This window comes from Mirounga angustirostris, unplaced genomic scaffold (assembly GCF_029215605.1).
Source record: "Mirounga angustirostris isolate CCGP_5_RB_7025 unplaced genomic scaffold, mMirAng1.0.hap1 SCAF_4, whole genome shotgun sequence".
Lineage (NCBI taxonomy): Eukaryota > Metazoa > Chordata > Mammalia > Carnivora > Phocidae > Mirounga > Mirounga angustirostris.
The window spans coordinates 174,520,021-174,543,864 of record NW_026991712.1 but is presented as its reverse complement, the minus strand read 5'-3'; the positions used below and the strand labels follow the sequence as shown (position 1 = coordinate 174,543,864).

The following is a 23,844-nucleotide window of genomic DNA, read 5'->3' as shown; positions in this document are numbered from 1 at the left end:
GCCTCAGTTTCCCCACCTGTGCAACAAGAATAGAGAGCCCCACCTGCCCCCTCCCAGGGCCGCTGGAGGCCGAGATGAGGTCATGGATGTGAGAACATTTGTTGTACAAGTGCAGGGTGTAATTATGGGGCCGCTTCTCGGGGAGATGTGCCAGGAACAGCCTGAGAGGGGGACAGGAGCTTAGGGAAGACTTCTCCGTGGGGCGAGGGTGGACTGGGGTGCTCGGGTCACTGGGGGTTGAGCTGGGGCATGAGTGAGGGGGTGGACCGGGGTGAACACTGCCCCCCTTCCCCTCTCCTCTCCCGCTTTGCCCTTTCATCCGCTCCTGCATCTCCACCACCCCAAAGCCCCCCAGCCCCCAGGCTGCACATGAAACACAAATCCTAGTGTCCGCCCTGAAAATAAATATCTTTTGCTAAAAAAAAAAAAAAAAAGAAAAAAAAAAAGAAAAAGGAAAGAAAGAAAGAAAGACACAAACCCAAACCCCAAAGCCAGACAGCAAGTCTGTTATTTGGGAGTTTAATGAGCGTGTGAAGTCCCTGCTGGGGCTGGAAATGATGAGGCTCTAGGCAAGAAGATTGGGGGCTTCATTTTCCATCTGAAAATGCCAAGGGGTCAGGTTCTGTGGGAACGGGGGTGGCGAGCCGTGGGCCGGTGACCCGGGGTCCCCTCTCCTTCGTCTCACAGCCTGCCCCACCCCCAGAGCTCCTGGCTGGGGCCAGCGGGGAGGAACTCGCCTCTTTGGAAGTACTCTGATGTCCGCTACTTCGGCCAGTGAGAACGGCTTCGGCCGGGGCCGCCTGCGGGTGTCCGGACCGCGTTGGAATACTGCATTACTGCATTTCCTTCTGCGGCCATCCTGACCATTTGACAGATAAGGAAACGGAGGCTCAGAGAGGTGAAGTGACAGGCCCTCGGCCTGTAAGTGACAGAGTCGGAGTCAAAAACCCCAAGTCTGACTTCCAAGCCCGTGCCCTTTCCAGTTCCCCATGACCCAGGCTGGCCCCGGGCGCCTTCCGCACCCCCCCATCCGCCTGGACTCCGGGGTTCTCAGGAGGGAGGGAAGCGGAAGGCAGAGCAGGGAACATAGGAAATGTCAGGCCTGGGGCGGTGGATCTGAGGCCAGCCATAGCTGGGCTCTGCTCTCCCAAGGTGTCCAGGGGCGGCGGCCTGGCCTGGCACCCGCGGTGACAGGAGGACACCGGTGTGGCGGTCACCGCAGGTGGTGGCTGTTATGCTCTTGGCCCCATTTTAAAAATAGTCAGGACTTCAAACATGGACTCCCAAGGAAAACAAACAGCCCCGCGTCCGTCCGCCCACGCACGCCAGCCGTGGTGAGTAAAATTAGCCTGGCGGGGACTACACAGATGTGAACGCCGGCCACTGTTTGCCCCGGCTCCCGGCCGGGCTGTCCCGAGACCTCCCTGGCAGAGGCTCTGGCCTGCGGCATGTTGCTTCCCACTGGGGACAGGAGGCTCTGCAGATGGACCAGGGCCCCCGTGCTGGGGTCAGGGAAGCCCCGGGTTCGAATCCTGGCTAAGGCCGTGTGGCCTTAGGGGGAAAAGAAATCACATGTCTGCTCCCATTTCTTTAGTTGGAAAATGGGGACACAGGTTCCCTGGCAGCCTTGGTACTGAAGTTGATTAAGATGATGTATCTGGGGGCGCCTGGGTGGCTCAGTTGGTTAAGCGACTGCCTTCGGCTCAGGTCATGATCCTGGAGTCCCTGGGTCGAGTCCCGCGTCGGGCTCCTGCTCGGCAGGGAGTCTGCTTCTCCCTCTGACCCTCCCCCCTCTCATGTGCTTGCTCTCTCTCATTCTCTCTCTCTCAAATAAATAAATAAAATATTAAAAAAAAAAAAAAGATGATGTATCTGAAGTGTTTAGTGACTGACACGCTGTGAGCGCTCTGTAGATGGTGTTATTCTTACACGAGTGGGAACAGAGTCAGGCTTCTGGAAAGCCAGGTAGGAGAAGTTACCAGTATTTCACCCAGAAGCCCCAAACCACGGTCCTAATATATTCATGATTTCATCTCCCCAAGTGGAAAAGCAGAGGCTTGGGGTGGGCGGTGTGGACCGACACCAAGACTCTCCGAGCTGGAGAAGCGTCCACACTTGGGGACGCTTATGCCCAGCGCCTCCGGGAGCCCAGCTCTTGAGGCTTGGAACTCTGGGGTACTGATGGCTTCTGTCCCCTGTAGGTGATCATGGGGGGAGGCCGGAAGTACATGTTCCCCAAGAATAGCACCGACGTGGAGTATGAGATGGACGAGAAGTCCAGGGGCACGAGGCTGGACAGCCTGAACCTCATCGACATCTGGAAGAGCTTCAAACCGAGACACAAGGTAACCCATTCAGGGGCCAGGAGGCTACAGGGCTGGCTTGTGGTGGGAGGGGCTGGGCGACCCCTCTCTGAATCTCAGTTTGTTTCCTCCTTTGTGGGGAGGGGGTCGTAATTCTTACCTCGATGGAACCAAATGGTCTAACAGATACATGAATGGCACATAGTAGGTGATCAGTCAGTTCTTCCCTTCAGGGGCGGGCACCCAGGGGAGCTAGGCAGTGAGGAGGGTGGGCCACAGAATCACCTGCATGGACATTCAGGCCACTTGAGCCCCTACTGTGTGCAGGGCCCCTCACTGGGCATGAATTCCAAAGGATGAATCAGATGGTCAAGGGATTGTGAATCACTCTGTGCTTGGATGGCGAGAAGCCCAGGAGCTACGGGAACCCGGAGGGGACAGACTGCAAGGGGGGGCTGACAAGCCCTGAGGAGGAGGAGGGGTGGAGGTGGCAGGGAGGGGAGTGTGCGAGCCCTCCGTGGTGACTTGGTTTGGCCCCCGCGAGGGCACGTGCAGGGGAAGGAAGCCTGGAGCGCTGGACGGGCCTGAGTATTGGCTCTGGCAGCTGCTGAGCCTGGGGCAGATGGGGTCTGGAAATGACTGTGGTCAGGACTGAAGACAGTGGGGAACAGCCTGGGAGCCGCTTTGATGTCACTCTGGGGTTGGGTTTCTGAGGGTTCCAGGACTGGCCCCCGGGGGGAGCCTTGTGGGATGGGGCTGGGCCAAAAGCAAGGTGGGGGCAGGGGCCTGAGGATGGCCCCCACAGGGTGGATGAGGGTGGGACTGTGCTGCTTTGAACCCTTTCCATTCGTCTGAGTCAGCCCCGGCCAGGCCAGAGCCCCATCCTGGCCCAAGCCAGAGAGACATTGCTCCTCCCAGCCTCAGTTTCTCTACGCGGAACATGGGGCCAGGGTTTAACCCTTCTAGCCTGGGTAGGTGCTTAACCCTGGAGCTCAGTGTAGACTCCAAGAGGGAGAGATTGGACCCTTCTAGAGTCACACTCCCCTTCACTGCTGAGTGGCTCTGTCATCTGTGTCTCAGTATCCTTGTCTGCAAAATGGGCATAACAGTACTTCCCTCGTAGGGCTGATGTGAGAACCGAATGAGGTAACACAGGAGAACCAGCTCAGCGAAGCAGGACAGGGGAGCCCCACTTCCTCAGCCTTCTCACCCTCCTTTCCATAACAGCCCCCGAGACTCCAGAACCACAGATCCCAATGTCATTGCCCAGAGAAGGGCAATTTTCCTCATCCTCGTTGCCCTGAGGATGCACAGCTGATTCTTGGCCATGCCATGACCCCCAGCCCAGCGCTGAATGGTGCCATCTCCAGATAAGTCGGCCAGCTTCTTCCTGTGGCCTCTGTCCTGGGGAAGCCACACTTCCTTTATCACCCTCTCCAGTGGGGTCACTGGGGCAGAGTAGGGCTTTACTTCCTCCTTGGCTCTCCACAGCTTCCATAACACCCCCAGCCCGTGCCTCTTGATGGGCACTCCATAGCTGGGGACCCATAGCTTCCTCTTCTTGGCTCCATGATCCCTCCCTGCTATTTGAAACTCTCCTTCCTGACCCCAGGCTGATCACTGGCTTCTTGTCCTCCAGGGCCCCATGAGGACATCACCTCCACTAGGAGGCCCTCCCCGATGCTGCCTCTGGGCTCACAGCGCCCCCCAGCCCTCCATTCTCATTCTCCTGCATTAGAATTGTAGAATTGCCTGTTCATCATTTCTTAAAGGCAGATGGTAGATCCTCAGGGAGGGATTAGTAAATGGCTGAAGGAAACAAATATATTCCCTAGACCCTGAGAGCAGCTTGGGTCAGTCCTCCCAACCCCCAGCCCCCACGTGACTAACACAGGCCCTTCCTCCTAGCACTCTCACTATGTCTGGAACCGTACCGAACTCCTGACCCTCGACCCCTACACTGTGGACTACCTCTTGGGTAAGTGGGGGTGTGGGGGGTGGAGTGGAGGACACCCAGCTGGGTGCCCTGGGGCTGGGACTGTGAGTCCAGCACCTAGGGGACCAAGGCCCTGGCCTTCCCCCTACTTAGGGACCTTGCTCTGAGGCTCTAGGGCCTGGGAGAGGCGAGGAAGGGGTTTGGGTTCATAGAATTGGGCCTGAAATCTGCTGCTGTGGAGAGCGAATGGTTCCATTGAGCACAAAGGGGAACAGAAGCTCAGGTTGGGGAAGAGACTGTGGTGTGCCACTTGGCCCATTAGCATCCTGGCCCAGGTAAATCTGACCCCTGGCTGGGGCGGGAGACCTGGAGCCAGCCCTGCTGTGTGGCCCAGGCAGAAGCCCGCCAGGCTATCTCTGCTGGTCTTGACTAGGGGTTGTCCCCCAGGGAGTGGGGAGCAGGGGAGGGGCCCTGACTTGGTGGAATGAGGCCCTGAGCCCCACCATGCCAACACCTGGGTCCCCTGTCCCACCTGGCGTTGTGCCCAGTGAGTGGTGGCAAAATCTGTAAACCTTTCCCAAGGGGCACAGCCCCTAGGTCCTGGGTGTGTCATCGGAGGTTATGGGCTCAAAGCTGGGCACCTTGGAGGATCCTCCCCAGACACACGTGCACACATGCACGCGTGCACACACACACGCACTGCTTGCCTGGGTCACACAGCAAACACCCTGTGCCACCAACAGGCTGTGGAGAGCCGTGCAAGTCCCCATGTGGCACATCTGGCCCGCTCGTGGGTCTTAGAGCCAGAATGCTGGGTTCAGATCCCACTCTACCACCTGTAAGCTGTCCGACCTCGGGCAAGTGATTTCTCCTCTCTGTGCCTCAGTTTTCTCTCCTATAAAGGAGGAGTGATGACTGTTCTGTAAGATGGGGCTAATGACATCAGGGCCATCATGGGTACACATGAGCCAATGCATTGTATGAGTTGTTATCTCCAAATTACCTCCAAATTTAACAGTTTAAAAGAAGAGTAAACCAAAAATAAATAAAAAGTAAAAATAAAACGAGTAAACATTTATTACTTCACACAGTTTCTTGGGGCCAGGAATATCGAGCAGCTTGGCTGGGTCTCCCATGAGGTTGCAGTCATCTGAAGGCTTGGTCCCTGCCACATGGAGCTCTCCGTAGAGTTGGTGGGGTGTCCTTACAACATGGCAGCTGACTTCAAGGCTAAAGCCATAATATCTTATGCCCTGGTCTGGAAGTCATATAGCATCATTTCTGCAGTATTCTATTGGACACTCAGGATCATCTTAGCGTAGGAGGGGACACACAAGGGTATAAATTCCAGAAGGCAGGGATTATAGGGCGCCATCTTGGAGGCTGGTGCCTGGGTGCTTCCAAAGCCCCTAGAAGGGCATGTGGCACACGGCATTCTGTCCGTTGGAGCTCTTGTCCGGCTGTGCACATACTCCCGGAAGGGGCAAGGTGTTCTGGATCCAGAACATCTAGGGCAGGAAGCACCAACCTGGTACATGTGGAATCTTGTGACTTGGGCAAGGAATGGATCGATCGTATTTCGTAAGTGAGAAAACCAAGCTCAGGGAACAGAAGGGACAGTGAGCCAAACCTTCTAATACTTCCCTGCACAGGGCACTATGCCTTTCAAGCCTGACCTGTACATGGCAGGTAAGTATACACCCAAGCTGCTCCACTGCGTCCATGGTCCTCTGCCTGGGGGTTGCAGTGCCGTGTCCGGAGCCCTTCAGACTTGGGACCGCACTGATGGATTTAAATCCCAGATCGCCCACTTAGCAGCTGAAGACACCAAGCTACTGACCACCCATGCCTCAGCCTCCTCTGTAAAATGGACGTGGTGATCCCCTCGCCATAGTGCGGCTGTGAAGGGGGAATGAGGCAGTGCTCGCAAGGCACTGGGCACAGTTTGGACCCACCCGTGGGCAGCTTCCTCCCTGCTGGCTCTAACCCCAAGTTGTGTGTGGGGAACCTGTTCCCTGAGACAGCCCAGGCTCCTTGGGGAGGGGGGGTCCCCTGGCAGGGTCACAGGAAAACTCACTGTCCGCGTCCTCCTCAGGTCTCTTTGAGCCGGGGGACATGCAGTACGAGCTGAACAGGAACAACGTGACTGACCCGTCACTCTCCGAGATGGTGGAGGTAGCCATCAAGATTCTGAGCAAGAACCCCAAAGGCTTCTTCTTGCTGGTGGAAGGTAGGGCCCCAGGCCTGGCTGCAGGGCCACTTCCCTGGGAGCCTCTGGGTATATAGCCCTGGGATCCAGGGATGGGGTGCTCCAGCTCTCAAAGACAACCATCCACTATTGGGGAAGACGGGTTATGCATGGAGTTGAAGCTCTCAGCCCAACAAGCTGTTTTCCTTTGGGCATGAGGATAACCTGTCAGACCAACTAGTCCAGGAGGGCTTCCCAGAAGAGGAGGTGGGAGCCTTCCTTCTGGGGGTCCCTCCCTAAGGCCCCTCAGCTTCACTCCTCCCAAAAGACAGGTCCAGGTTCATCCTCGGCAGATGCCTATCAATCTGAGGAGCCCTCAGCTGGTTGGTGGGCATCTGCTGTTACCAGGCCCTTGTGGGGCCAAAGTCAGATTCATGACCCTGAGATATCCTGGGTCCCCCAGACGGGGAGAGCCAGTCCCTTCAGGAGCTGGCAGTGCTGTATGCCAGCGTTCATGGGGGTTCCTAGCGCTGTTGGGAGGCCCTGGAGTCAGGCCTGGGTTCTTTGCTGGTGCTGTCCGACCTCTGTCTGTACATTTCTATAAAGTGAGGCCAAAAATGGTCTTTGAAGGGTTATTAACATCCATTATGTTCAGAGACATAAAGTACTTGGAACAGGGCCCAGCAGAAAATAAATTTTCCGTGTTTCTATTATTACCATTATTATGATTACACAATAGCTAAGTCAATAACAGTAGGAAGTGTGAGGAAGTGATAAAGTTTCCAGAATCTTCCAGAGTTCTAACAGCCATTGTCTCCCATGGTTCCAGATGTTGCCTCACTGAACTCTCCCTGTACACACACACACACACACACACACACATTTGCACATACACTCTCACCACACACATACACACTCAGGCCCCTCTGCCTTCCAGAGGCCAGCGGCCGCCCGCCCAGCTTGGCAGCTTTCTTGCCAAACCCCGGGGTTCCCACTCAAGCATGGCGGTCTCAGCCTGGCCCGAACAGGCCTCTGACGCCAAGGACCCAGCCAGGAGCCAGTGGTGGTGAGCACGGGCTCCCCCGGGAGCAGTCCTCTTTGTGACTGCTCCCAGAACCACAACAAAGGGAGGACCCACCCTGCCAGCCTGCCAGGCCAGCGTGGTGAGGCTCAGGCCAGTGGGAAGGGAGGACGCCCAGGCCCAGGACCCTCCGAATTGGGAGTCTTCACTTGGGCAGCATCCTCCTGTTAGAGACAAAGAGGGGTCACCTCAGGTCATGCAGCCCTTAGCCATGACCTTGAAGCCAGGTGCAAAGCCAGGCCTCCTGCACCCACCTAGGAGAGTGGCGCCTCAGGCTTCGAGGCCTTTATGGAGGCCTGCCATGGGCACTGCCCAGGCATGGAGAATGAGAGTTACGCCCAAGTTCAAATCCCAGCTGTCCCACCTTGGGTACATCACTTGTGCACCCGAGGCCTCAGTTGCTCCATCTGTAAATGGGGCTGATTGTGCCCATCTCTGCCCAGGATTGTTGTGAAGGGGAAATGAGACACCAGCTTGTTAGGCCTGGCGCCCAGTAGGCACTTAGGCACGCTGGCTCTGTGTCCACCCGTTGGAGGTCTCAGACTCCTTCGAGGAGCTGAGGAAGCTGCTCTGAGAGCCATGCGGGGTGGCGGACAGAGCACCAGCTTTTCAGTCGGGTGGATCTGGCTTCGCTCTTTCCGTGCTTGGGCCCTTGGTCCACAGCCTGTCCTCGCTGAGCCGCCGTAAAGGTCGAATGGCGGCATGATATGCCTGGCGTGGTACTTGGCACGTGGCTGTTCCCCACCAAAGAATGGTTCCTCCAGCAGTAGTGTGGCAGGACCTGGGGGGCGCAGATCTTCCCCTCCCCCTAACCCAAGGCCTTTGCCTTGGTGTCTCAAGGAGGAAGGATTGACCACGGGCATCACGAGGGCAAGGCCAAGCAGGCGCTGCACGAGGTGGTGGAGATGGACCGGGCAATTGGGAAGGCAGGCACCATGACCTCCCTGGAAGACACGCTGACTGTCGTCACTGCGGACCACTCCCACGTCTTCACCTTTGGCGGGTACACCCCCCGTGGCAACTCTATCTTTGGTAGGTGGGCCTCGGTTGGGGTGGGCACCAGGCACTCCCACCGCCTGCCCATCGGGGGGCAGGAGTAGGGTTGGGAGAGCCAGCAAGCTCCGGGCCTGGCATGTGTGGGATTGTGTGAGAATCGGGTAAGAAAGAGAAGATACTGTTGTGGGGGGTGGGGGGCACGGTTACAGGATGAGGGGACCGAGTGAAGTGAGTGCTCGGGTGGGTGGATGCGTGGCTACCTGGATGCTGGGTGGATAGAAGAATGAGAGAGGATGGATGCATAGCCTAGGGAGAAGATGGATGGGTGGATGGACCGACGGACAGGTAGACCAACAGGTGGGAGGGATGTGGGCACAGTGAAAACGGAGGGGTAGTTGGTGGGAAATGAGTCAGGTTTGGAAGGTAGCCTCATGGAGTGGTTCAAGGTTCTTCGCAGGGGATCTAGGGATTGCCAAGCTAGGGCCTGGGGACTGTAGTCTTGGCTCTCCAACATGACTCCTGGGTCGATGCCTTCCTGCGCAGGTCTGGCCCCCATGGTGAGTGACACGGACAAGAAGCCCTTCACTGCCATCCTGTACGGCAACGGGCCTGGCTACAAGGTGGTAGGCGGTGAGCGAGAGAACGTCTCCATGGTGGACTATGGTGAGATTGCCCAAACCCGGGGCAGGGAGGGTGCAGGGCACCCCGTGGGGATGGGCCTGGGAACATTCTAGGCTTGTGGCCAAGGTCAGGGGGCTCCAGATAGCCAGGACTGGAGTCAGAACATCTCAAGTCAAATCCCCTTCTGCCACTGAGCAGCTCTGTGACCTTGGGCATGCAGTTTTGCCTTTCTCAGCTTCCCTTTCTTCCGTAAAAGAGTTCTACCTCCCAAGGTTGTCTGAAGGACTAAGTGGGTCTGGAGAACGTAACGTGCTCCGCACCTGTTGCTGTTAGACTGTCATTTTTACTGGCTACGTAATTCCCCAAAGCCGAGCCTTCTCGGTGTGCTCATCCAGTTCCATATTGTTGACTGTTCATTGGCTCACGATGGCCCCAGTAGTCCTTGGGGGTCTAGCTATGCCGCCAATGGTGAGAGGCTCTCCTGGGTTGACTCTTCAGGGATTTTTCTCTTCTGGGGGTCGAGAGGGCAGTCTTCTGTGTCAGAACAGACCCAGCCCCAAATCCTGTGGCCCTTGTATGAAGTGACAGCCCTGCACTGAGCCTCTGTGTCCTCAATAAGAGGAGAGCCTTCGAGCCAGCCTGGAAGGGCAGGGAGAAGCCGCTGCAGAGCCCAGCCCCCTGGCAGGCTCTCAGCAAGTGTTTCTTCTGGCCCGCAGCTCACAACAACTACCAGGCGCAGTCCGCCGTGCCCCTGCGCCATGAGACCCACGGTGGGGAGGACGTAGCGGTCTTTGCCAAGGGGCCCATGGCACACCTGCTGCACGGTGTCCACGAGCAGAACTACATTCCCCACGTGATGGCTTACGCAGCCTGCATCGGAGCCAACCAGGACCACTGTGCCTCGGCCAGCTCGGCAGGCGGCCCTTCTCCAGGCCCCCTGCTCCTCCTGCTGGCCCTGTTCCCCTTGGGCATCCTGTTCTGAGGGCCCAGGGCCCAGGCACCCACCAGCCTATGACGGATGGCCAGCCTCCCTCTCTCAGCGCGGCCCACTGCCTGGGAACCCACACCTCAAGGGCCAGGTAGGCAGGAACCTTCACAGCCTCTACAGCTGCCAGAAAGAGGACCCAGGAAACCAAAGTCTGCTGCCCACCTCGCTCCTCTCTGGAATCCTCCACTGGGGCCAGACCAGTTCCTGGCCTCTGGCCTCTGCTCCTTCCTGCTGCCCCTTTGGCCAACAGAGTAGGTTTCTCTGGGCAGGCAGAGGATGCAGACTGCAGAAATTCTCAAAGGATCTTATTTTTCTAGCAAACACATTTCTCCAGACCCGGAGGCCCTGGAGCTTCCATGGAACATTCCGGATCTGATCTTCCCACTCCCCCTCCCCTTTTAGAACCACCAGGCCCCATCGTGCTCATGTCCGTACACCTGCCGGGAGACCCGGTTCTTCTCCGCAGGAGGGGGGTTTGCTCACTCATTCCAGAGCCGCTGGGGGCTCCCAGGAAGTGAACTGGGACTGGCCATCTGACCCCAGGGCTTCCTGGGCTCGGAAGAGGAGCCTGGACAGGCAGACCTTTCTCAGCTCTTAACACACATGCCCACTCCTCTCTGAAGGAACACTCCTGTTTGGAACGGCAAAAAAAAAATTTTTTTTTTTTCTCTTTTTGGTGTTGGTTAAAAGGGAACACAAAACATTTAAATAAAACTTTCCAAATATTTCTGAGGACGGAACTGAGTCTTTGTGGTCAGTGAGGAAGAGAAAGAAATAAGCTTGGTTTCTCTGGGAGAGAACTGGACTCTGGGCCCAGGAATGTGGGCGGTGAAGGGCCAGGAGGAAGGGGCTGCCTGCTGACCTGGGGGCTTCACCACTCAGTACCTGCGTGACTTTGGACAAATTGCTTTGTATCTCTGTGTCTCCATTTTCTTAACGATAAAACGGGACACAGCCCAGTCCTGGGTTGCTGTGAGAATCCAAGAAGCCTCTGGGCCCTGAAACCCACAGCAAGAAGGCCTCCAAGGGCCCCACGACACCCTTGCCACACAGACAGAGCCACATGCCCTGGCCCAGTGGAACTCATTCATTCATTCAACAAATTGATTTGACCCTTGAACAACCAGGTTTGAATTGCATGGGTCCGCTTACTTACAGATTTTTTTGGATAAATACAGTTCTGTAACTGTATTTTCCTTATGATTTCTTTTTTTAATATAATTTTTTAAAAAGATTTTTTTTTTTATTTGATAGAGAGAGATCACAAGTAGGCAGACAGGCAGGCAGAGGGAGAAGGAGAAGCAGGCTCCCTGCTGAGCACGGAGCCCAATGCGGGGCTCGATCCCAGGACCCTGGGATCATGATCCGAGCCGAAGGCAGACACTTAACCGACTGAGCCACCCAGGCACCCCTTCCTTATGATTTCTAATAACATTTTCATTCCTCTAGCTGACTTTATTGTAAGAATACAGTCTATATTACATATAATATACAAAATATATGTTAATTGCTTATATTATCAGTAAGGCTTCCAGTCCATAGGAGGCTGTTTGTAGTTCAATTTGGGGGGAGTTGGCGCCCCTTACCCTCATGTTCAAGGGTCGACTGCATTGAGCAGGGGCTAGGCACTGTAGCAGGTCTTACGAATATTGTGGAGAACCACACAGACCTACCCCTTGCCTTCACAGAGCTTCAGCCTGGCTTGGCGATTGTGATCTCTTTTCCATTCCTGATTATCAGGCCTGGGTACTAGACTCAGGATTGCACCTGACATTGGGATATACCGGGTCCCCGGATTTGCCCCGGATTTGCCTCTTGCCTTATTGCAATGACGGTCCTTATAATGGTAATCATCATAACCATTCACATTGATCACTTAACCATCTACCAAGCTCTGTGCTTGATGCTTTATATGGATTCAGTTCATTTGACCCTCACTAGGAAGTGGGCCCCTGTCGTCCGCATTTGTAGATGAGGAGACCGAGGGTCCACCAGGTGGTGTGATTGCTCAAGGTCCCCCAAGTTGTGGGGCTGGGATTTGAGCCCAGGTACATTCTATTCCAAAGCTCCTATACTTAATGACATCCTTCATTTGTTTATAATACATTTCCAACCTCCTGCCAACACGTCTGACGCAGCCAGTACGAGGGACTCAACACACGGGTCAAGTGTGAACTCAGAATGCCGAGAGACCGTGTCTGAAGGGGGCCCTCCTTCAGGGAGAAAATGCAATCGATCAGGTTTCTCTCTGAACTTCCCGGCAGTGCTGACAAGAAGGGAGGCGCAGCCACGCCGACGCCGGGTTAGAAAATTTAAACTACATGCTCACGTTCTTACCAGGGCAAAGAGACCCCTCATATCACCTTCCCGATTTTTGTCCTCTCTCTACTACTATTTCCTAAACACTTGTTTAAACGCACAGGTGAGCGGTCACGGTTTGAAAGTTCACCAGCACCGCACCTGAAATCAACTTACATGTCTCAGGGTGCAAACTGTCCTTTGTGTCTTAGGTTGGGTTTTCCAAGGGCAGACCCTGAGATGTACGTGCAAGTGTAAAAGGAGCTCAGAAGGCCCCAGGCAGGGAGTGGGGAAGTGGGACAGGGAAAGGAAGGAAGCTGATAAAAGGTAAGTTATGAGGGACGCCTGGGTGGCTCAGTTGGTTAAGTGTCTGCCTTCGGCTCAGGTCAGGATCCCAGGGTCCTGGGATCGAGCCCCACATCGGGCTCCCTGCTCAGCAGAGAGCCTGCTTCTCTCTCTCCCACTCCCCCTGCTTGTGTTCCCTTTCTCGCTGTGTCTCTCTGTCAAATAAATAAATAAAATCTTAAAAAAAAAAAGGTTTAAGTTACGAAGCAGATTGCCATCAGGGGCAACTAGGGCTCAAGCCCACCCGGGGCCACCGGGAGACCCCGTAGAGGATGCACCTCAATCCGCCCACCGCCGGGCGATGAAGCTGGGGCATTTATTTCCCAACTCCTCCTCCACTGGCTAAGGGCTGCTTCCTGGAAAGAGAACACCCTGGCATTTCCCAACCTGCCCTTGAAGGGCTGAGAGAGAGAACCCTCCTCCCCCCAGACACGTGCTGGAACATTAAATGCTCAGAGGATACGAAGAGGGCAGCAACAGCATCTGTTAAACTTTGGGATACACTGAGGGGGTTGGAAAGCAGGGACCGGGAGTCTGAGAGATGGGGGAGCACGTCTCTATGAACTAGGGACAGTTCTTTAACTTTCCTACACCTGAATGGAGGGTGTCCAGTGCAGTGTTGAGCACATAATGAGCATTAGCTCCCACGAGGAGTAGGGAGTTCTTCCCACCCAGAATCTGTGCCGTGGGCTTCAAGATGAATCCATGGTGCTTGGGCACCCCAGGCTCCCCTCACCCAAGCTGGGCCCCCGCACTCTCAGGTCACTTGTCACCTTTATTGTAACTAATCCATGCCAGGGGGCAAGGCAGAGGTCCCAGCCCCACCCACCAGCACCCATTAGAAGCTAAGGGTGACCGTCTGCCTCCAGCACCGGTTTCCAGCGCCCTCAGATGCTTTCTCAGGGAGGAAGAACAAAGAGGGGCTGACAAGTCCACCTCTGTTCATCCACATAACCCTGTCTTCTGTTTAAGATAAATCCAGAATGTAACACAATGAGTTTATTTCTATCTCAAACATCTGGTGGTGCCCCTGGTCAGGTGACAGGGACCCAGGCCCTTTCCACCTTGTGGCTCTGCCCTCCTCCAAATCCTGGAAGCTCTGTCTCACCAGAACTACTGAAATCCTGTGAGCAGCACATCAATGGGGGGCTTGAGGGGTAGAGACCCTTTTAACCACTTCTTCCTGGAAGTGACACACATCACTTCCATTCATGGTCCATTGGTGAAAACTAGTCACATGACCCCACCTAGATGCACAAGAGGCTAGGAAATGAAGTCTCTCTGGCTTTTTTGAAAAAATGGGAAGATATGGCTGGTATTGCCCCACATACCTGCAAGATAATGGCTGATCAGAGACAAGAGATGGCTGCCCATCCAGGGTACGGCTCTCCCATTTGCCACAGTCCCCAGTGCTCGGTACTCTTACACTAAACCCCTTAGGACAGATGCTACCCCTCTGGTCCCGGTGGAGCCCGAGCTCATGGCCCCTGCCTCACTCTGGGAACAGGTGAGGCTCTGTCCTCAGAAAGCTCCTGTCTCACGAGACAGATTGCCAGAAGCCATCCCACTGCAGCGGGGAAGCTAGAAGCTGTGGGGGCAGGGAGGGGGCGCTTAACCGGTGCGGGGCATGGCAGGGCAGGCACGGAGACAGAGAAGGCAACAAGTGAGCTGGGGCCTGACAGGCCAAGGAGCACTGAGGCAGGACATGGGGGTACAGAGGGCACTTCGGAGGACATCGTGGGGACAGATGGGCAGGAAGCTCTCAATGCCATTCCTAGAAGCTGCAGGTGGACCGTGAGCACTTGGGGAGCTGGGGAGTGAGCATCATTTTTGAAAGATCATCTTGGCTGCCCAAGGAAACTGCTAGAGTAGACCAGGCAGAAGAAATAGGGGCCCTGGAGATGGGGGAGAGGGGTAATAACCCCCCAATATGGGCCTAAGAGTCCCACTCCTGTTTGTCAAGGAGGCTGGACCAGCACACGAATGAATAGGTCATCAGCAAATTGTCTGCTCTGAGATGGGGGGAAGGAGGGAGCATCATACCTACTACGTACCACACCCCCATCTAAGCACCCAAGACATGGCAGTGAAGTTGCCACCTTGAGGGTACATTTGTCACATATAGTCCCCCAACCATCCTGTGAGGTAGGCAATATCATCCCCATTTTGCAGATGAGAAAGGAGAGGCTTGGCAGAGCACAGTGACTTGCTCAGGGCCCATGGCTTGAAAGGGACAGCTGCAAGTTGCACCTAGGTCCGCCTCACTCCCAACCCGTGTCCCCTCCCTGGCCTCTGGGTGCTAATCTCTCCAAGGAAAACAACCCAGGCCCCATCAGCCGCAGAAGCCCTTCAATGGGGTAGTAAGAGCCCCAAGCCAACGGAGTTTATAATTAGCCCTGGTGGCTAACCCAAGACCTCCCAGCAAGATCTAGCACCAGCCGATCTGGGGGTGGGGGTGGGGGGAGCTGGGGGGATTAAGTTCTCAGAAGGGGATTTGTGCTCCCGAGTTTCTGGAGCTTCTGGGTGGCTTCCTGGGACCTCTTTTTGCTGCTGCCCCGAGCGTGGCTCCAGGCCCTCTTCTGGCTCCTCGGCCATCTGCGCCGGCCTCAGGATGGGGTGGACACGGGCCCCACCAGCCAAGGACAGGGCAGGCCGGGGTGGGGTCTGCCATCGACCAGGGCCACCTGTCCCTCCTTCCCGTTGGAACAGAGGCCGAGGGTCATTAGAAGCGGAGCTGCGGGCACACTGGCCAACATTTCTACGGTGTCCCCAGAGTGCCAGGCATTGTTCCTAGTGCCTCACGGTGCGCTGAGCCCACTTATCCTCCCCCCCATTCCCGAAGGGCGGGACTGTGTCTGTCCCCAGTTTCCAGATGAAGAAACAGAAGCAGAGAGAAATTGGTGACTTATGCAAAGCCACACCACTAACAGGGGATGAAGGAGGGCGTGAGGCCAAGCACTGCGGCTCCCGAGTGGGGAGTTTAATCATCCCGATAGCTCCTTTTGGCAGGGTAAAGAGCGGCAAGAAGGGGTCAGGAATGTAACTGAAAAGGTGGCAGGGGTGGGACCTCACTGTCGGGGATCCTGTCCTGTGGGGCCTGTGTCCTTGTCCTGGTGGGGAGTGCTCGGAGGCTTCCCGCAGCTCCCTTGCCTCCACCTGCCCAGGCCACGGTGGCTGGCTCCAGGGGCTCCGGGGTCAGCCCGGGCTTGCACACTCTGGCCGAGGGCCCTGGAATTGGCCTCCTGCCCACTCAGGTCACCTGGTTGGGAAACAATGGCAGCAGAGAGGCTGTGTCCTGAGGATGGTTGGCCGGGGCAGGGTGGAGGAGGGTCGGGAGGCAGGATCTGGAGGAGCGTGAGATGTGACCATTCACCCTTTTGCCTCCCAGAGCCCTGGGCCAGGCCTGAGCAGCTGCTGCCTGCTTCCCGGGCATGAGCACGTTACTGTCTTGACATCCACTCTCATGGCCAGTTTTGGCGCTTCATGGGCCTTTTGCCCTCCACGCCTGAGGGATCTCCTGGGGCACAGGCCTCTTGCCACTGTCCCCCAGACAAAGCTCAGGGCTGGAGGCCAGGGAGGAAGGCAGCCCAGAGAGGGTGAGACGCCAAGGTGAAGTCACACAGTAAAATGGGTTAGACACAGAAGGAGATGTGGTCGGGCTCATGCTTTGGAAAGATTGCTCCGGCTGCTGGGCAGAGGAGGGCCCGGGGACGCCGGGAGTGATGCTGGAGGGCAGTCTGGAGCCCTTTCTGTTGCTGGGGCTGGAGGTGGTGGTGGCTTGGACCAGCCAAGTGTGGCGGTGGCGGGAAGCAGCTGGATCCCAGACATGTTTGGGAGTTAAAGCCAACGGGGCTTGCTGATGGGCTCGCTGTGGGGAGCAGAGGAAATAGCGCAACCGGGGATGCCCCCTGAATTTTTGGCCTGAGCACCTGGGTGGAGTGCCATTTATGGATATGGGGGAACAGATTTGGAGAGAAAATACAGACGCGGTTTGGATCACTTTAGCTTAGAGATGCCCATTAGACTTGGGGGCGGACATGCCCACAGGTACTTGGGAAGGAAGAGTCTGGAGTTCAGTGGAGGAGCTCAGCTGGAGACAGAGGGAGCGTCATGACGGCATTTAAAGCTGTAGGGCACAGAATGTGATGTGCCCAAGATCACAGCCAGCCAGCGGCCAGGATTTGAACTGGGGTCTGTCAGACTCCAAACCCCACAGAAGCCGTTTCCACTCCAGCGGGTGTTCACCTTGGGGTTTCGTCCAAGGTGTGTGTTGGGCAGGGAGGGGGTGGTGCCAGAAGCTTCTGGAAATGAATTTGGGAACTACTGAGATCCTTCCAGCCTGGGCTACCCACCCCCCAACTACTACCTCCCCACGCAGAGGAGCTCTTGTCAAGCATGGATTCCTGTCCCCTTCCCAGGGTACAGCTGGAGACACTGAGGTCCAGAGGAGGGCAGAGCTGGGATCTAGGTCTTCTGCCTGCCACCCTGACTTCTCCATCGGGCTCCTGCTCAACCAGCTCAATGGTTGAGTTGCAACCACCCAACAGAGACGATCCTGGAGGGGGTGAATGTTTCTCTCGAGGCCCTCAGATGGAACCGGGGCCTGGGGCCTTCTCTCCTGGGCTCCCCACAAGGCAACATTTGCCCCACACCTGCTCTACCCCTCGTCCAGCCATCCCCAGCCTTCAGGACCCCTCCAAGTCCCTGGCAGGGCAGCCTCGAGCCTGGCCCCAGTCCCGGCTCCTGTCCTGCAGCCCGGATCGAGCTCGCTTGGCCCCTGCCCAGACCACCCAGCGCCAGGGCCCGGCAGAGCCCAGTGGGGCTGGCGGGCAATGCTCCCGGGCTGGCCAACCGTGGTCTGGCTCCACCCGAGGGGCTGTGGCCTGGGAACCGCTAGCTGTCTCCTCAGGGAAGCGGCTGGGATCTCCAGAACAAACAGGGAAACCACAGGCCCCTGCCCCACCCGAGGAGAGGGGAGCTGCCTCTGGCCACGTCCACCAACACTCCGTTCTCCAGGCGCAACCGGTGGGGAAGGAGCAGAATGGCTGTGGTCACATGTGGACAGAAAAAGCTGCGATGCTTGCTGCTCCCGCAGAGCCCCCCAGGAGGGGGGTTTGACGGAGCTGGAGGGGGTGCGTGGCTCCTCAGCTTCAGGCTGAGACAACACCCTGGGAGCAAACAGATCTGGGTTCAAATCCGGCCCCTGCCGCAACCTAGCTGAGCAGCCTTGGGTAAGTGACTACACTTCTCCGTGCCTCAGTTTCCTCTCTGAAAAGTGGTTTCAGCGGCCCCTGCCTCCCACAGATGTAATGAGATGACCCAGAGTCCTCCAGATGGAAAGTGCCTGGCTCAGGGCCTGACATACAGTAGGTTCTTGGGAGACATCGGTCCCTGACCCGTCACCGGCTCCGTGACTGCTAGAACAATCCCAAGGGATTCCTGGGCCTGGCAGGGCAGGTTGGGACAACCTCCCTGATTCAGGCCAGCTGGGGGTTGGGGAGCATCTGACTCCACTAAAAGCCGCAATTAGAGCCCAATTTAAAGAAACGCTGTGTTAGTTCTTCCCAGGGCAGATGTGATTACAGGCTGGGAGCTAAACTGTTACTAACAGGATGACACACAGAAAGGCCTCTTCCAGGGCATGGAGGATGTCCGGCCCCACCCCCTCGCCATTACAACTGGGGAAACTGAGACCCAGGGCAGGAAGAGACAAGCTCCAGCTCACACTGCAGGTTAGAGGGGGCTGGGCCCAAGCCCTGCCTTCCTTCCGATGCCACTCCAAGCTCCATCCCCACCTCCTGCTTTTCCCCAAAGGATTCATTGCTGCATCTGGAGGCCAGAGGCACCTTGAAAGAGAGGACATTCGCTGAGAAGGAGGAATGGGGGCTGCGATGATCACATCTCGGTGTGACACTGGCCATGAAGCCAGGGCCTCAGGGCCAGTGGCGGCTCCCTGCCCGGTACGCAGGGATCTCACAAGGAGGACACTGATAATAATGCTGATCAGGATGGCGCCCCGCATCCTGCAGCATCCGCTGTGGGCAAGCACCACCTTCCGTCTTCAGCTACCCCAGCGGGGAGCTGGGGGCCTCATCCTCACTGCAGGGATGGCAAAGCCCAGGTCCTCAGCCTCTTGCCCAGGATCGCACAGGCAACCAGGGGCAGTGTGAGCATTGGAACAGGTCTGCTCCTGTTGAGCCCAGACAAGCTGCTGAGGTCCTTTAGCACAAGATCCCAAGCGAGGTCATCTCAGCAAATGGTGATCGTGGGTGAGTCAGCAAGTGAATGAATGAATGAAAAGGCTATTTAAGGGACTCTGTTCTTGGGGAGGTGTGGGAGAGCATAGTCATCCCCTCCAGGGAGTCCCCTGAGATTAATAACCCACAGGAAAAGGCCCATTTCAGCTCTCCAGAAACAAGGGTCCCCCAACTACCTGGGTCCCAGGAATTCCCCCTGGCTGTCCGCGTGCCCCCACTAAGGAGCCCTGAGAACACCTCTGTGGCCTGCCCCTCCACCTTAGTCCCAAGCAACCCCCCAATGCCAGAAGCCAGAGGTCACCCTGCCCTAGTCTCCATCCCCCACCACACTCTTGCCTAGGCTGAACCCCGAGTTGAGAGTGGAGCCTGGGGCAGGGGTGCCATAGGGGAAAACCAGCCTCCTCTCTCCATCCCCTTTGCCCTTCACCCCCTTTCTGTGCTTTGGGGAGCCCCCAGGATGGGGGCACTGCACACACCAGTTAGCTCCAAGGAGCTTGCGAGCTAGGCGGCTGGAGCCCCCTGCTGGCCAAGCATCCCAATTCCCCATGGGGGTTGGGAGGCTTCTTCATTCATTCAGCAAATATTTAGGAAGCCCCTACTACGTGCCTGGGTTAGGCCCTGCGGCTCAGCAGGGAGCGTCCACAGACCCTCCCTTCTGATGCCTGTGGCTCAATATGTGGTGCCTGGTGTCAGGGTCACAGGCCCCCGCCCCCAGGCTCCCCAGGATGGTCCCCACCCCCAGAAAATTGCAATCTCCCCGTGCGCAGGAGGTGTGCCCCCACCATGAGACAGGGCATGGTTGCGCTATCCCCCCCAGGCTGGGGCTCCCACGGGCTATAAAACCTGCCATTCCTGAGAAACCTCTGGACTCACTCCTGGAGCCTCCCAAGGCTAAGGCTGCCAGATAAAATATAGGATGCCCAGTTAAACTTGAATTTCAAATAAACAAGGAATGATTTTTTAGTATAAGTATGTCCCAAATATTGCATGAGGTATACTTAAACTAAAAATTATTTCTTGTTTATCTGAAATTCAAGTTTAACTGGGCTCTGTGTTTCTACTTGCTAAATCTGGGAACCCTACCCCTGGAGCTCATTCCTTCTGCTGGCACCTGGCCTGTCCAGGTGGCCCACGTCGTGCCTGGACACGGCCCCTGCCTGCCCCCGGCCCCTGCCTGCCCCATTATAGCTCCTGTCCGCCTCCAGGACGGCTGTCCTCCCCAACAGGCCCCAAGTTCCCGGGTGGACACCCACTCCCACCTGGTATGCACGCTCCAGCCCATGGCCTGTCAGGAATGCTGTCTGACCTCCTTCGTGATGGCTCCAGAGAGAGGGGGACAGAGCCGTCCCTGCAAAGAGGGGCCTCGAGTGTCAGAGACAGAGAGAGGCAGAGATCCAGAGATAAAGGGACATAGAGAGTGAACAATGGAGACAGTGGGAGAAAGCTGAGACAGAGCCAGAGAGCTGAAGGCCCCCTGCCCAGCACTGCTTCATGGAGACCAGCTCAGAGGCTGGAGGGTCCTGAGAGCCCACCAGGGCTTTCCCTGAGTGGATTGGGGTAGAGGCTGGGCCCCTGAGCCCCAACATTGGACCTGGGACTCTGGGTCCTGGATGGGCGGGCAGGCCCTGAGAGGCGGCTCGGGGGTGGCCCTAACAGTCAGGGGTGGGAGTCCATCCCCAGCCCCTGCTGCTCTCCCCTCACCCTGCTTCCTAGGGGCAACACAGGGACATTCAAGGCTTCCCAGAAGGGCCCATGGGGCAGCCAGAGTGGCTTTTAAAATTAGCCTCACTAACCAGATCTGGTTATTTCAGGAGGCTCCGTCCCTGGCTGTCCCCTTGGCAGGGCGGGTACAGGGAGGGAGGGAGGGACCTCTACATTCCAGGGTCCCTGGCTAAGTACCCCCTGTGGCCTAAGCAGTAGAAAACATCCAGGTCCCAGTCCCCTGGCACTGGGCGGGCCTGGGCCTGCGGCTGTCTCTTTGGCAAAGTCACCTCAGGGTTAGCCATGGATGTCCACGGACACCCCAGCTGCTACGGGACAGGGGAGGACCCCTCTTGTGGGCATGGGTCTTATGCCAGGCACCTTAGAAGCCGTGACAGCCTCTTCACAGCAATAGGTAAGGCTTTGTCCTCCTTTTATAGGTAATGAACCTGAGACCTGGAGGGACAGGTACCAGCTCTAAGGCAGGGGAGATGGGGGTTGGGTCAGCTAGGCACCCAAGTCCCTCCACAGGAGGCCTCTTGCCTCCTGCGTCTGGAGAAACCTCTGGCTGCCATTTCCACCACCAGAGTTATTTCTACGTAGCGTCCACCGCTTCCCGGAGCCCGGTGCCCCCCACCCAAGCCCTAATTCCAGCCTCGGGTCAGTGTCCTGGCCTGCCCTCCCCACCTCAGAACCCAGAGTGAGTACGGAGCTGGCGTGGACACAAGAGAAACAGCGTTGGACACTTTGATCCTGGAGGCCAGATTCGTCCCCGGCTTCCCCTGGCCCCACCTTGGAGCCTGGGGAGGTGGGGATGGCCTGGGGCCCGGCCTGAAAGAGCCCAGATGCCGACCCTGGCCACAGAGGGGTGCTGGCCCGGGCTGGGCAGGCAGAGGGCAAAGGCAGGGTCCGTGTCTGCCGGGCTCAGCTGTGGAGCGGAGCGCACGCGCAGTGCATGGGGAAGCACACAGGTGAGGGTGCCCAAACCCCTTTTTAAAAGGATCGTCAGTCCCCGCAAAGCCCGGGAGCTGAGGCTCAGGGGAGCAACCGGCGATCACACGTTCCCAAGGTCTGAACATCTGTGTCGGGCCAGCACCGGCTACTCCATCTTCCACACCGAAAGCCGACCCCACATCCTCTGATGTGGCTTATGGATATGGTCCCCGTTAATGACTAATCACTGCCCCCGCCACCCAACACGCACAGTTTTTAAAGCACACCACGTGCTGGAGCCGCACCCCTGAATCCTCATGGCAGGGTACCCAAGTCAGAACTATTAGCCCTCCCGCTGTGTGGATGAGGAAACGGAGGCCCAGAGAGCCAAAATCATGTGTCCCAAGTCACAGAGAGAGGAGGTAAAGGCACTCAGAGCTAAGCTCTTGACCTTGGTGCTGAACTGTGGCTGCTGGCCCTTCGGTGGTGGGATGGGAGGAGACAGGGCAAGAGACTGAGGGGAGGACAGGAGATGGGAGGGGGGCGTTTGGGCTAGAGGACTGGGGTGAGGCTGTGCACGGGAGGGGGTGGGGTTGGTAGGGGACCCATGGAGCCCAGGGAAACCCAGAGCCAAAGTGAGCGGGTGGGGTTAGGGCCTGGGTGTGAGTCACAGCCCCTGGGTGGCCCCAGACATCCTAGAGCCACTGTCAGGAAAAGCATGGCAGCCCCTGGGGGGTGCGCTCACCACTGTCCTGCGGAGGGCGTGGGGGTTGTGGTAGGCAGTGAGGAGGCCACCAAGCTGTCGGGAAGGCCAAGCCATGTGTCCACCCCAAGCTACTCTTCCTCCTGCACTCCTACCTCAGAGGGGACCCCCTCACCCAGTACCCGGGCTGGACTCCCCCGCCTCAGACCCACATCCCATCATGCTCATGATGCTCATGATGCTCATGCCCCCCAGTCCTTCCAGGCCTGCCCACTGTCCCCAACGACTGCCTCCTCGACCCTCCCTTCCCTCCCTGACACTGCCCAGCTGGTCTCCACCAGCAGCCCCAGCTTCTCTCTATGGCAATCCGAGTTTCAAATCCTCCATGGCTCCCCGCTGCCCTGAGCATAGACCCCTGACCCCTTGGTCCGGTATTCAAGGCCACATGGCCTCTGGCCTCATCTCTACCCCATCACCTTCCCATCACTCAGAACTGTTTGCAGGGCGCCTGGGTGGCCCAGTTGGTTGAACGCCCACCTCTTGATTTCAGCTCGGGTCATGATCTCAGGGTTTTGAGATGGAGTCCCATGTCGGGCTCCGTGCTCAGTGCAGAGTCTGCTTAAGATTCTCTCTCTCCTCGTCCTCTGCCCGCCCCCCCTCTCGTGAACACTAAGTAAATAAATACAATCTTAAAAAAAAAGAAAGAAAGAAAGACAGAAAGAACTGTACCTTCCCAGTTCCAGGCACTCCCCTCCACACATTTGCCCCTGCAGTTCCCTGCCCCAGCGACACTTTCCTAGGCCTTTCCAGGATGCTCGGCCACCACTGCTGCTGAGTCTTCTCCATGTCTCCCTCACCCAGGCTGGGCCCCTGGTTTGTGCACCCGGGGTCACTCAGTACCCTTTATTGTAACTGCCCAGCACCGGGAGCCCTTCCCTGGCCCCCGCTGGTCCCGGGAAGCGATCCCTTGGCGCCCCCTGGTGGCCACATCGAGGAAATTCTTGGGCTTCATTGAGCAACAGGAGAGCAGGAAGCTGATCCTGGAGCACCCACTGGGTGCCAGACACTGTGCCAGGTGTTGGATATACACCAGCTCGAGGAACCCCCATCACAAGCCCTTGGGAGAGATACTATTGCTCCTATTTCACAGAAGTGGAAACTGTGGCTCAAGTTTCTCAAGGCCACCCAGCTAGTAAGAGATGGCGCCAGGACCCCAACCGAGGTCTGCCTGACTGCAGAGCTTTTTACCCCCCTGCAGATGGGGAACAGGGTGGAGCGAAGGGCAGCACGATGGGGAGGAAGCACCCTGGTGGTCACCGAACCCGTGGTTTGGCCGTGGAGATACCCCTGGAGCCTAGCAGCGGCTCTGAAGGGTGGGGTGAGGGGGACGGACGGGCTGGTCCCTCGGACCACTGGGATCCGTCTGGAGTCAGTCCGGGCAGAGTTCCCACAAAGCCAGGCCCAACCCGGGGTACAATAGCGATAAATAGAATT

At 57.1% G+C, this 23,844-nt stretch overlaps 1 protein-coding gene across 4 annotated transcripts in view; it reads left to right on the top strand.

The window, feature by feature from the left end:
* ALPL (alkaline phosphatase, biomineralization associated) overlaps window positions 1–10,838 on the top strand; it is a 54,080-nt gene extending 43,242 nt beyond the window's left edge. For 3 of the 4 annotated variants that reach the window (XM_045898513.3, XM_045898512.3, XM_064589799.1), the window contains exons 7-12: window positions 2,202–2,345; window positions 4,212–4,281; window positions 6,335–6,469; window positions 8,349–8,540; window positions 9,048–9,167; window positions 9,842–10,838. In XM_045898513.3, the coding sequence (XP_045754469.1) occupies window positions 2,202–2,345; window positions 4,212–4,281; window positions 6,335–6,469; window positions 8,349–8,540; window positions 9,048–9,167; window positions 9,842–10,107 (927 nt within the window). In that variant the 3' untranslated portion in view covers window positions 10,108–10,838. Of the gene's footprint in view, window positions 1–456; window positions 1,335–2,201; window positions 2,346–4,211; window positions 4,282–6,334; window positions 6,470–8,348; window positions 8,541–9,047; window positions 9,168–9,841 lie in introns of those variants that run through there. The other variant, XM_045898514.3, reaches the window with a different exon arrangement.
* The last annotated feature ends 13,006 nt before the right edge of the window (window positions 10,839–23,844 follow it).